The 11155-nt window shown below is 41.9% G+C and overlaps 1 protein-coding gene across 1 annotated transcript in view; it reads right to left on the minus strand.

Annotated features, from left to right (window-relative positions):
- Window positions 1–8602, minus strand: part of psen1 (presenilin 1) — a 54065-nt gene extending 45463 nt beyond the window's left edge. The window contains exons 1-2 of the mRNA XM_061987636.2: window positions 8496–8602; window positions 2637–2716 (exon numbers count right to left, since the gene is read on the minus strand). Of these exons, the coding sequence (XP_061843620.2) occupies window positions 2637–2672 (36 nt within the window). The 5' untranslated portion in view covers window positions 2673–2716; window positions 8496–8602. The remainder of the gene's footprint in view (window positions 1–2636; window positions 2717–8495) is intronic.
- Window positions 8603–11155: the final 2553 nt, after the last annotated feature.

Raw genomic sequence — 11155 nt, forward strand, 5'->3', positions numbered from 1 at the left:
CCTCATCTGGCTCCTCTCCATGTGGAGGAGCAGCGGCTTTACTTTGAGCTCCCCCCGGATGACAGAGCTTCTCACCCTATCTCTAAGGGAGAGACCCACCACCCAGCGGAGGAAACTCATTTCGGGCGCTTGTACCCGTGATCTTGTCATTTCGGTCATAACCCACAGCTCATGACCATAGGTGAGGATGGGAACGTAGATCGACCGATAAATTGAGAGCTTTGCCTTCCGGCTCAGCTCCTTCTTCACCACAACGGATCGATACAGCGTCCGCATTATTGAAGATGCCGCACCGATCCGCCTGTCGATCTCACCATCCACTCTTCCCTCACTCGTGAACAAGACTCCGAGGTACTTGAACTCCTCCACTTGGGGCAGGGTCTCCTCCCCAACCCGGAGATGGCACTCCACCCTTTTCCGGGCGAGAACCATTGACTCGGACTTGGAGGTGCTGATTCTCATCCCAGTCGCTTCACACTCAGCTGCGAACCGATCCAGCGAGAGCTGAAGATCCTGGCCAGATGAAGCCATCAGGACCACATCATCTGCAAAAAGCAGAGACCTAATCCTGCAGCCACCAAACCGGATCCCCTCAACGCCTTGACTGCGCCTAGAAATTCTGTCCATAAAAGTTATGAACAGAATGGGTGACAAAGGGCAGCCTTGGCGGAGTCCAACCATCACTGGAAACGTGTCCGACTTACTGCCGGCAATGCGGACCAAGCTCTGACACTGATCGTACAGGGAGCGGACCGCCAAAATCAGACAGTCCGATACCCCATACTCTCTGAGCACTCTCCACAGGACTTCCCGAGGGACACGGTGGAATGCCTTCTCCAAGTCCACAAAGCACATGTAGACTGGTTGGGCAAACTCCCATGCACCCTGCCGAGAGTATAGAGCTGCTCCACAGTTCCACGACCAGGACGAAAACCGCACTGTTCCTCCTGAATCCGAGGTTCGACTATTCGGCGTAGCCTCCTCTCCAGTACACCTGAATAGACCTTACCGGGAAGGCTGAGGAGTGTGATCACACGATAGTTAGAACACACAGGGTTGACTTTGTGATTTCAATAATAAATATGGCACTGCCATGTTCGGACTGTCTGATTGTGGCAGTCCGCTCCCTGAATGCTCAGTGCCAGAGCTTGGTCCGCATTGCCGGCAGTAAGTCGGACACGTTTCCAGTGATGGTTGGACTCCGCCAAGGCTGCCCTTTGTCACCGATTCTGTTCATAACTTTTATGGACAGAATTTCTAGGCGCAGTCAAGGCGTTGAGGGGATCCGGTTTGGTGGCTGCAGGATTAGGTCTCTGCTTTTTGCAGATGATGTGGTCCTGATGGCTTCATCTGGCCAGGATCTTCTGCTCTCGCTGGATCGGTTCGCAGCCGAGTGTGAAGCGACTGGGATGAGAATCAGCACCTCCAAGTCCGAGTCCATGGTTCTCGCCCGGAAAAGGGTGTAGTGCCATCTCCGGGTTGGGGAGGAGATCTTGCCCCAAGTGGAGGAGTTCAAGTACCTCGGAGTCTTGTTCACGAGTGAGGGAAGAGTGGATCGTGAGATCGACAGGCGGATCGGTGCGGCGTCTTCAGTAATGCGGACGCTGTATCGATCCGTTGTGGTGAAGAAGGAGCTGAGCCGGAAGGCAAAGCTCTCAATTTACCGGTCGATCTACGTTCCCATCCTCACCTATGGTCATGAGCTTTGGGTTATGACCGAAAGGACAAGACCACGGGTACAAGCGGCCGAAATGAATTTCCTCCGCCGGGTGGCGGGGCTCTCCCTTAGAGATAGGGTGAGAAGCTCTGCCATCCGTGGGGAGCTCAAAGTAAAGCCGCTGCTCCTCCACATCGAGAGGAGCCAGATGAGGTGGTTCGGGCATCTGGTCAGGATGCCACCCGAACGCCTCCCTAGGGAGGTGTTTAGGGCACGTCTGACCGGTAGGAGGCCGCGGGGAAGACCCAGGACACGTTGGGAAGACTATGTCTCCCGGCTGGCCTGGGAACGCCTCGGGGTCCCACAGGAAGAGCTGGACGAAGTGGCTGGGGAGAGGGAAGTCTGGGCTTCCCTGCTTAGGCTGCTGCCCCCGCGACCCGACCTTGGATAAGCGGAAGAAGATGGATGGATGGAAGGATGGCAGTGCCATGTTGGCATTTTTTTCCATAACTTGAGTTGACTTATTTTGGAAAACCTTGTTACATTGTTTAATGCATCCAGCGGGGCATCACAACAATATTAGGCGTAATAATGTGTTCATTCCACGACTGTATATATCAGTATCGGTTGATATTGGAGTCGGTAATTAAGAGTTGGACAATATCGGGATATCGGCTAAAATCCATTCTCGGAAATCTCTCATTTTGACTATTTACAAACAAACGCATGGTGTACTGTCCAAGGAGATAGGCAACACTCCAGCTAGGTAATGAACTATTGGCCCCGGATTGAGGCTGTAAAATGGACTTTGACTCTACAACTGGCACGGCCACTCCCTTATTTACAGTCAATTCAAAGGCTTCGTGTTCTTAAAAGCCTCTAAACACAAACTACACACTTGCTGCAAGTCAGTGTCGTCTCTGAGGAAACGGTTACTCAACACATTTCCCCACACACAAAGACCGTCCCACGTACTCACCAGGTTGTTTTCCACATCTTGCGCACTGTTCGCCATGTTCGGACGGGCTCACCCTCACATGCACGGCCTGTGGCGTCGCGCTGGAGAGAGGGAGAACACGGCAAGATGAGCGGGTGACAGATCCGATCATTTTATTACCACTGACACCAGAGATTATAAAGACACGAGCACACGGAAGTAACTTTAAGGTGGCTGCTCACTCGCATGTGACGACTTTCAGTGGTGATTTATTATGGGTCTACTGAACATGTGACTAATCAAAAGTATACATACAGCAATGTTAATATTTGCTTACATGTCCCTTGGCAAGTTTACCTGCAATAAGGCGCTTTTGGTTGCCATCCACAAGCTTCTGCTTGAATTTTTGACCACTCCTCTTGACAAAATTGGTGCAGTTCAGCTAAATGTGTTGCTTTTCTGACATGGACTTGTTTCTTCAGCATTGTCCACACGTTTAAGTCAGGACTTTGGGAAGGCCATTCTAAAACCTTCATTGTAGCCTGATTTAGCCATTCTTTTACCACTTTTGACGTGTGTTTGGGGTCATTGTCCTGTTGGAACACCCAACTGCGCCCAAGACCCAACCTCCGGGCTGATGATTTTAGGTTGACTTGAAGAAGTTGTCCCATTTACTCTCTGTAAAGCAGCAGTTCCATTGGCAGCAAAACAGGCCCAGAGCATAATACGACCACCACCATGCTTGACGGTAGGGATGGTGTTCCTGGGATTAAAGGCCTCACCTTTTCTCCTCCAAACATATTGCTGGGTATTGTGGCCAAACAGCTCCATTTTTGTTTCATCTGACCACAGAACTTTCCTCCAGTAAGGTCTTATCTTTGTCCATGTGGTGTCAGATGAAACAAAAATGGAAAAAATGTTTATCAGTTTGAACATCAAATATGTTGTCTTTGTAGCATATTCAACTGAATATGGGTTGAAAATGATTTGCAAATCATTGTATTCCGTTTATATTTACATCTAACACAATTTCCCAAATCATATGGAAACGGGGTTTGTATTAGTGTTCCTAAAAATCAGATATACCAGCCCCCAGACACATTTTTGCTCTAAATGTGGCCCCACAAGTCAAAATAATTGCCCAGGCCTGCTCAACAACAACAACTTGTAGGGATGTCCCAATCCGATATTTGGATCGGATCGGCCGCCGATATTTGCCAAAAAATGCGTATCGGCAAGGCATGGGAAAATGCCGATCCAGATCCAGTTTTTTAAAAAAAACTCCGGTCCGTGTTTTCCAACGCACCGATTTAAATAATACATTCCACTTTTCTGCTGCTCCCTAATTTCCGTTCCGCATTTTCCAGCACACCTTCAACACGTCCACAGGTCTGTGAATTCTCACGCAGTTGCTTTTAGCTGCTGGCATTACACGACAGGCTCTTCTCACTCTTCCCTGTGTCTCCCTCTCACAGACAGCAAGTGCACCTTCTTACACACGTCACATACTGTCATGTCATACGTCACATACTGTCACGTCATACGTCACATACTGTCACGTCATATACGTATACGTCCTCTCCCAGCAGAGAGGTAGCAGCATGGCTAACGTTAACTGTGATGCTACCGCAGCCGTGTGACCAACGTCCTCTCTAAGGTGCGCGCTTGTGCAATTGCGCACTGCTCAAACGTCCTCTGCGCATAGCAATTATATGCCACGCACAAAATCAAAATAAAAAAATAAGCGCATAACAATTTTCGACACACGGACACGACAGAGAAAACAGTTTTCGTCATCATTGTTCAAATATTGTGACGTCTGTCGAGACGCTTATCTCCATTCGGTGCCACACGTCCACACCGTCAAAATGCCGAGGCAAAAATTTCCACATCAACACCGTATGAAAAAATTAGTGATTTTTTTTTAAGTTGTGATTTCCTTCTCTGCATGAAAGTTTAAAAGTAGCATATATTAATGCAGTATGAAGAAGAATGTTTTAATGTAGACATGCAAGCCTTGAAAGAAAATTTTGAAAATCAAGACTACATTTCCTGCAAATGGATGCATTTCTACCCTATATTTTAACTTTAGATTTATTCTCATATCAAACTCTTTTGGCTGTCTTTTTGACACTTACCCTCCACACCCTGGATTATAAATAATGTAAATAATTCAATGTGATTATCTTGTGTGATGACTGTATTATGATGATAGTATATATCTGATAGTATATATTTGTATCATGAATCAATTTAAGTGGACCCCGACTTAAACAAGTTGAAAAACTTATTGGGGTGTTACCATTTAGTGGTCAATTGTACGGAATATGTACTTCACTGTGCAACCTACTAATAAAAGTCTCAATCAATCAATCAAAACACATAGAATCATCATACTGCTGTGATTATATGCATCAAGTGTTCATTCAAGGCTAAGGCAAAATATCGAGATATATATCGTGTATCGCAATATGGCCTTAAAAATATCGCAATATTAAAAAAAGGCCATATCGCCCAGCCCTAGTTTCAATGATGCCATTTCTGTTTGTCATGTATAATTGTGTCTATTTTGTGTTTATCCTTGAATAAACAGGTCAGTTTCTTGTTACCAACCATTGTGTATTATTCAAACTCCCCTAATTCAGCTGGCTAGTTGTTATCAAGAGTACTAAAACCCTGTTCAACATGATTCTGACAACTAAGTAGGCTAAATAACTTTAAACTTTAATACAGTTGGTACAAAATGCGGCTGCTAGACTTTTGACAAGAACAAGAAAGTTTGATCATATTACGCCTATACTGGCTCACCTGCACTGGCTTCCTGTGCACTTAAGATGCGACTTTAAGGTTTTACTACTTACGTATAAAATACTACACGGTCTAGCTCCGTCCTATCTTGCCGATTGCATTGTACCATATGTCCCGGCAAGAAATCTGCGTTCAAAGAACTCCGGCTTATTAGTGATTCCCAGAGCCCAAAAAAAGTCTGCGGGCTGTAGAGCGTTTTCTATTCGGGCTCCAGTACTATGGAATGCCCTCCCGGTAACAGTTAGAGATGCTACCTCAGTAGAAACATTTAAGTCCCATCTCAAAACTCATTTGTATACTCTAGCCTTTGAATAGCCCCCTTTTTTTAGACCAGTTGATCTGCCGTTTCTTTTCTTTTCTCCTCTGCTCCCCCCTATCCCTTGTGGAAGGGGAGACACACAGATCCGGTGGCCATGGATGGGGTGCTGGCTGTCCGGGGTCGGGACCCGGGGTGGACCGCTCGCCTGTGTATCGGTTGGGAACATCTCTGCGCTGCCGACCCGTCTCCGCTCGGGATGGTTTCCTGCTGACCCCACTGTGGACTGGACTCTTACTGTTATGCTGGATCCACTATGGACTGTACTCTCACAATATTATGTTAGACCCACTCGACATCCATTGCATTCGGTCTCCCTAGAGGGGAGGGGGGGTTACCCACATATGCGGTCCTCTCCAAGGTTTCTCATAGTCATTCACATCGACGTCCCACTGGGGTGAGTTTTTCCTCGCCCTTATGTGGGCTCTGTACCGAGGATGAAGTTGTGGCTTGTGCAGCCCTTTGAGACACTTGTGATTTAGGGCTATATAAATAAACATTGATTGATTGATTGATTAATACATGCTCGGATAGGCCAGTATCGGTATCGGATCGGAAGTGCAAAAACCTGGACCGGGACATCCCTAATTACTTGTTTGCAAAAAATATGTTTAACCCAAATAGGTGAAATTAGATAATCTCCCACGGCACACCAGACTGTATCTCACGGCACACTAGTGTGCCGCGGCACAGTGGTTGAAAAACACTGACTTATATGACTTACTTATGATGTTATATAGAGAATTGTAAGCACATTGATCTGGATAAAATTGACTTATGTGGATCCAGATGAATGTGATCAAATGTGGTTCAGAGGAAACTGGATATTAGTTCAAGTAACAGTGTAAAAAAAAAGGGGGGGGGGGGGGGTGATTCAACAAGTTTATACTTCTTCTCATTACCATTTTGAGATATGTTACATTTAATTCAACTTTCTTTTCTTTTTTGTGAAATAAAAATATTGCCATTGAGCACAAGACTGTTCAATGGAGATAAGGATGTATATTTTGTACATGTACAGAGGTGGGTAGTAACGCGCTACATTTACTCCGTTACATCTACTTGAGTAACTTTTGGGATACATTGTACTTCTAAGAGTAGTTTTAATGCAACATACTTTTACTTTTACTTGAGTATATTTATAGAGAAGAAACGCTACTTTTACTCCGCTACTTTTATCTACATTCAGCTCGCTACTCGCTACTAATTTTTATCGATCTGTTAATGCACGCTTTGTTTGTTTTGGTCTGTCAGACAGACCTTCATAGTGCCTGCGTTTCACCAAATACAGTCACTGGTGACGTTCACTCCGTTCCACCAATCAGATGCAGTCACTGGTGACGTTGGACCAATCAAACAGAGCCAGGCGGTCACATGACCTGACTTAAACAAGTTGAAAAACTTATTGGGGTGTTACCATTTAGTGGTCAATTGTACGGAATATATACTGTACTGTGCAATCTACTAATAAAAGTTTCAATCAACCAATCAAAAGTGTGAAGGAAAAAATACCCTTTTTTATTTCAACCGTACATCCCGTCAAAAGCCTAAAGACTGACTGCACAGTTCCTGTCTTCACAATAAAAGTGCCGCTCCATCGCGCCTGCGCTTTCAAAACAAGAGTCTCCGAAAGCCAGCGCAAACAAGCTAGCAAGCTACGGAGTTTGCCGCCAATGTATTTCTTGTAAAGTGTGTAAAAACGAATATGGAAGCTGGACAAATAAGATGCCAAAAACCAACCACTTTCATGTGGTATTAGACAGAAAGGAGGAACTTTTTTTCTCCTCCATTTGAAAACGTGGACGCTATCAGCACTACTGTCTGATTCCAATCAATGCAAGTCATCAGAATCAGGTAATACACCAACTTATATTCTAGTCTTCATGAAAGAAAGGAATCTATATGTGTTAAACATGCATGTATATTCATTAAAACACCTTTAACATGTAAACAAAAACGGAAAAATAAATAAATATAAATTATATACTGTATATATATATATATATATATATATATATATATATATATATATATATATATATATATATGTGTGTGTATGTATATATATATATATATATATATATATATATATATATGATATGTGTGTGTATGTTACTCATCAGTTACTCAGTACTTGAGTAGTTTTTTCACAACATACTTTTTACTTTTACTCAAGTAAATATTTGGGTGACTACTCCTTACTTTTACTTGAGTAATAAATCTCTAAAGTAACAGTACTCTTACTTGAGTACAATTTCTGGCTACTCTACCCACCTCTGTACATGTATGATGTGGAGCTGACTATGACGTACTCAATGAACAATAATTTTGCTACTTAAAAAAAATAAAAATAAAAATAAAAACATGTAGAAAACGGCGGCTGTAAATACAGAAATAAAAACGTTATTTCTAGCAAATGTAGCAATTTGTAGTGTTGCTTTTCAGCCATGTTGGACAAGGTGTGTCAATGTAAATACATTCGATATGATATTAAGTGTTAATGGATATTTGGCCGGCACTTTAGTTACAGAACTATACACATTGCGACATGTTTGAAAGTCGTTCCTTGAATATTTATTGGGGTTTTAATTCTATTTCTTGCAGATTGTTGAGCTTGTATCGACCAAGCTACTAAGAATAAGAACATCGCGCGTGTTGCTAAGCAAGCTAGTTAGCTAACGATGACATAGCAGCGCAACGAGCAGCCTTAAAAAATAAACCAATGAAATAATATTCTTGAACGTAAAAAAAAAAATGTTTAGATTAAATGAACTTACCGAAAAACGAACAGTGACAAATAAGAAGGGTGGTGTGTTTTGAACCGGGGTACTTTCCTTCTTTGTTCTTCCTGTCTTCTCAACCCACTTCCGGTGTAGGCTTTTTATTTTTTTTATTTAACAAACTTTATTGCTCATTGTCGTATCAAAATCTATTATTTTAACTTTTTGATACTGAAATGTTGAAGTTGTCCTAATTTTGAACACATTATCTTATATTATCTATAAAAAAAAAACAGGTTAAAAACATGATGCGTCCCACCATAGACATCTTACAAGGGTACGCAGCATCAAGCGGTACTGCTTACTGGCGCTGACGAGACGCGGGCCCGCCATCTTGGAGTGGTGATCCGCTCCACTCAGTGTAATTCATTTGGCAGGAGCAATGAACTGTCAGCGCATTTAATCAGAGGTGGGTAGAGTAGCCAGAAATTGTACTCAAGTAAGAGTACTGTTACTTTAGAGATTTATTACTCAAGTAAAAGTAAGGAGTAGTCACCCAAATATTTACTTGAGTAAAAGTAAAAAGTATGTTGTGAAAAAACTACTCAAGTACTGAGTAACTGATGAGTAACATACACACTCATATCATATATATATATATATATATATATATATATATATATATATATATATATATATATATATATATATATATATATATATATACATATATATATATATATATACATACATACATATACATTGATATATACGGTATATAATTTATAAGTATTTATTTTGCTGTTTTTGTTTACATGTTAAAGGTGTTTTAATGAATATACATGCATGTTTAACATATAGATTCCTTTCTTTAATGAAGACAAGAATATAAGTTGATGTATTACTTGATTCTGATGACTTGCGTTGATTGTAATCAGACAGTCGTGATGATAATGTCCACGTTTTCAAATGGAGGAGAAGAAAAGTTCCTCCTTTCTGTCTAATACCACATGAAAGTGGTGGGTTTTTGGCATCCTATTTGTCCAGCTTCCATATTCGTTTTTATACACTTTGCAAGAAATATATTGGCGTCAAACTCCGTGGCTTGCTAGCTTGTTTACGCTGGCTTTCGGAGACTCTTGTTTTGAAAGCGCAGGCGCGATGGCGCGGCACTTTTATTGTGAAGACAGGAACGTCCTCATGTGCGGTCAGTCTTGAGGCTTTTGACGGTACGGTTGAAATAAAACAAGTATCTTTTTTCCTTCACACTTTTGATTGATTGATTGGAACTTTTATTATTAGATTGCACAGTACAGTACATATTCCATACAATTGACCACTAAATGGTAACACCCCAATAAGTTTTTCAACTTGTTTAAGTCAGGTCATGTGACCACCTGGCTCTGTTTGATTGGTCCAACGTCACCAGTGACTGCATCTGATTGGTGGAACGAAGTGAAACGTCACCAGTAAGGCAGGCACTTTGAAGGTCTGTATGACAGACCAAAACAAACAAAGCGTGCATTAACAGATCGATAAAAATTAGTAGCGAGTAGCGAGCTGAATGTAGATAAAAGTAGCGGAGTAAAAGTAGCGGAGTAAAAGTAGCGTTCCTTCTCTATAAATATACTTAAGTAAAAGTAAAAGTATGTTGCATTAAAACTACTCTTAGAAGTACAATTTATCCCAAAAGTTACTCAAGTAGATGTAACGGAGTAAATGTAGCGCGTTACTACCCACCTCTGCATTTAATTCATCTTACCTCACTGAATACCACTGATTTTCACGCAGTTTTTTGTCATACGTGTAGCTATGATAAAGGACACATGTTTTATTCTTCTCATTCTTCCCTTAAATGATAATGTTTACAGTCATTGTTTTATATGTATTTTTTATGTATTTCGCTTTGGATAAAAGCGTCTGCCAAATACTTAAACATAAACATATATAAACACCTGAAAGTTTTTATATCAGCTAAAACAGACCTGGGCAAATTAAGGCCCGGGGGCCACATGCGGCCCATTAATCTGCCATTATGATGTGCAGTGATGTTTTCTAATGACCGTAAGTCTTGCACTATACTAAGTATTTCAATGGTTGGAACCTGCACTTTTGCATGATGTACTAGTTACCAGTGACGTGCAGTCACTAGAGGCAGGTGAGGCGGGGCCTCACCTGCCATCATGGAAAGAAAAAAAATGTAAAAAATAAAATAAAAAATTAAATTGTTATATGTATCCAGTGATTATACTATAAAGTTATTTTCCATTTAACTTCACCAGTTTTAGATTATTTTTATTCAAAATCGCTGAATTTTCACATTTGCCGTTCAAATACTGAGAAGAGACGGTGCGGTGATCAGCAGCCAGTTGAGGCACGTCACTCAGTGCCGCAACATGGATTCCGGACTCGGCTAACTGCTGGCCTGTTGTGCAGTGAGACCGTATTGCTATATGAATTATATTATACATTTCCATAGTTTAGTTAGCTGAGGTATATAATGTACAGTGTATTTTGTCAACAACTGTATGTGTGTAACGTATTTCTTGTGCTGAGCGATCATAAAACGGCTGCAAAAGACGCACTGTGTGAGGCTCGCCTCCTGCACCCCCGCCGTAGAATTGTTATATCAACTAAAGCCCACACTTAAACTTTCCACGTGCAAGATTGAATCTATTTTTAAAAATTATTTCATAAGAAGCCAAAAAGTGCAAAAA

The sequence above is a fragment of the Nerophis lumbriciformis genome, linkage group LG26, assembly GCF_033978685.3.
Source record: "Nerophis lumbriciformis linkage group LG26, RoL_Nlum_v2.1, whole genome shotgun sequence".
In the NCBI taxonomy this organism is placed as follows: domain Eukaryota; kingdom Metazoa; phylum Chordata; class Actinopteri; order Syngnathiformes; family Syngnathidae; genus Nerophis; species Nerophis lumbriciformis.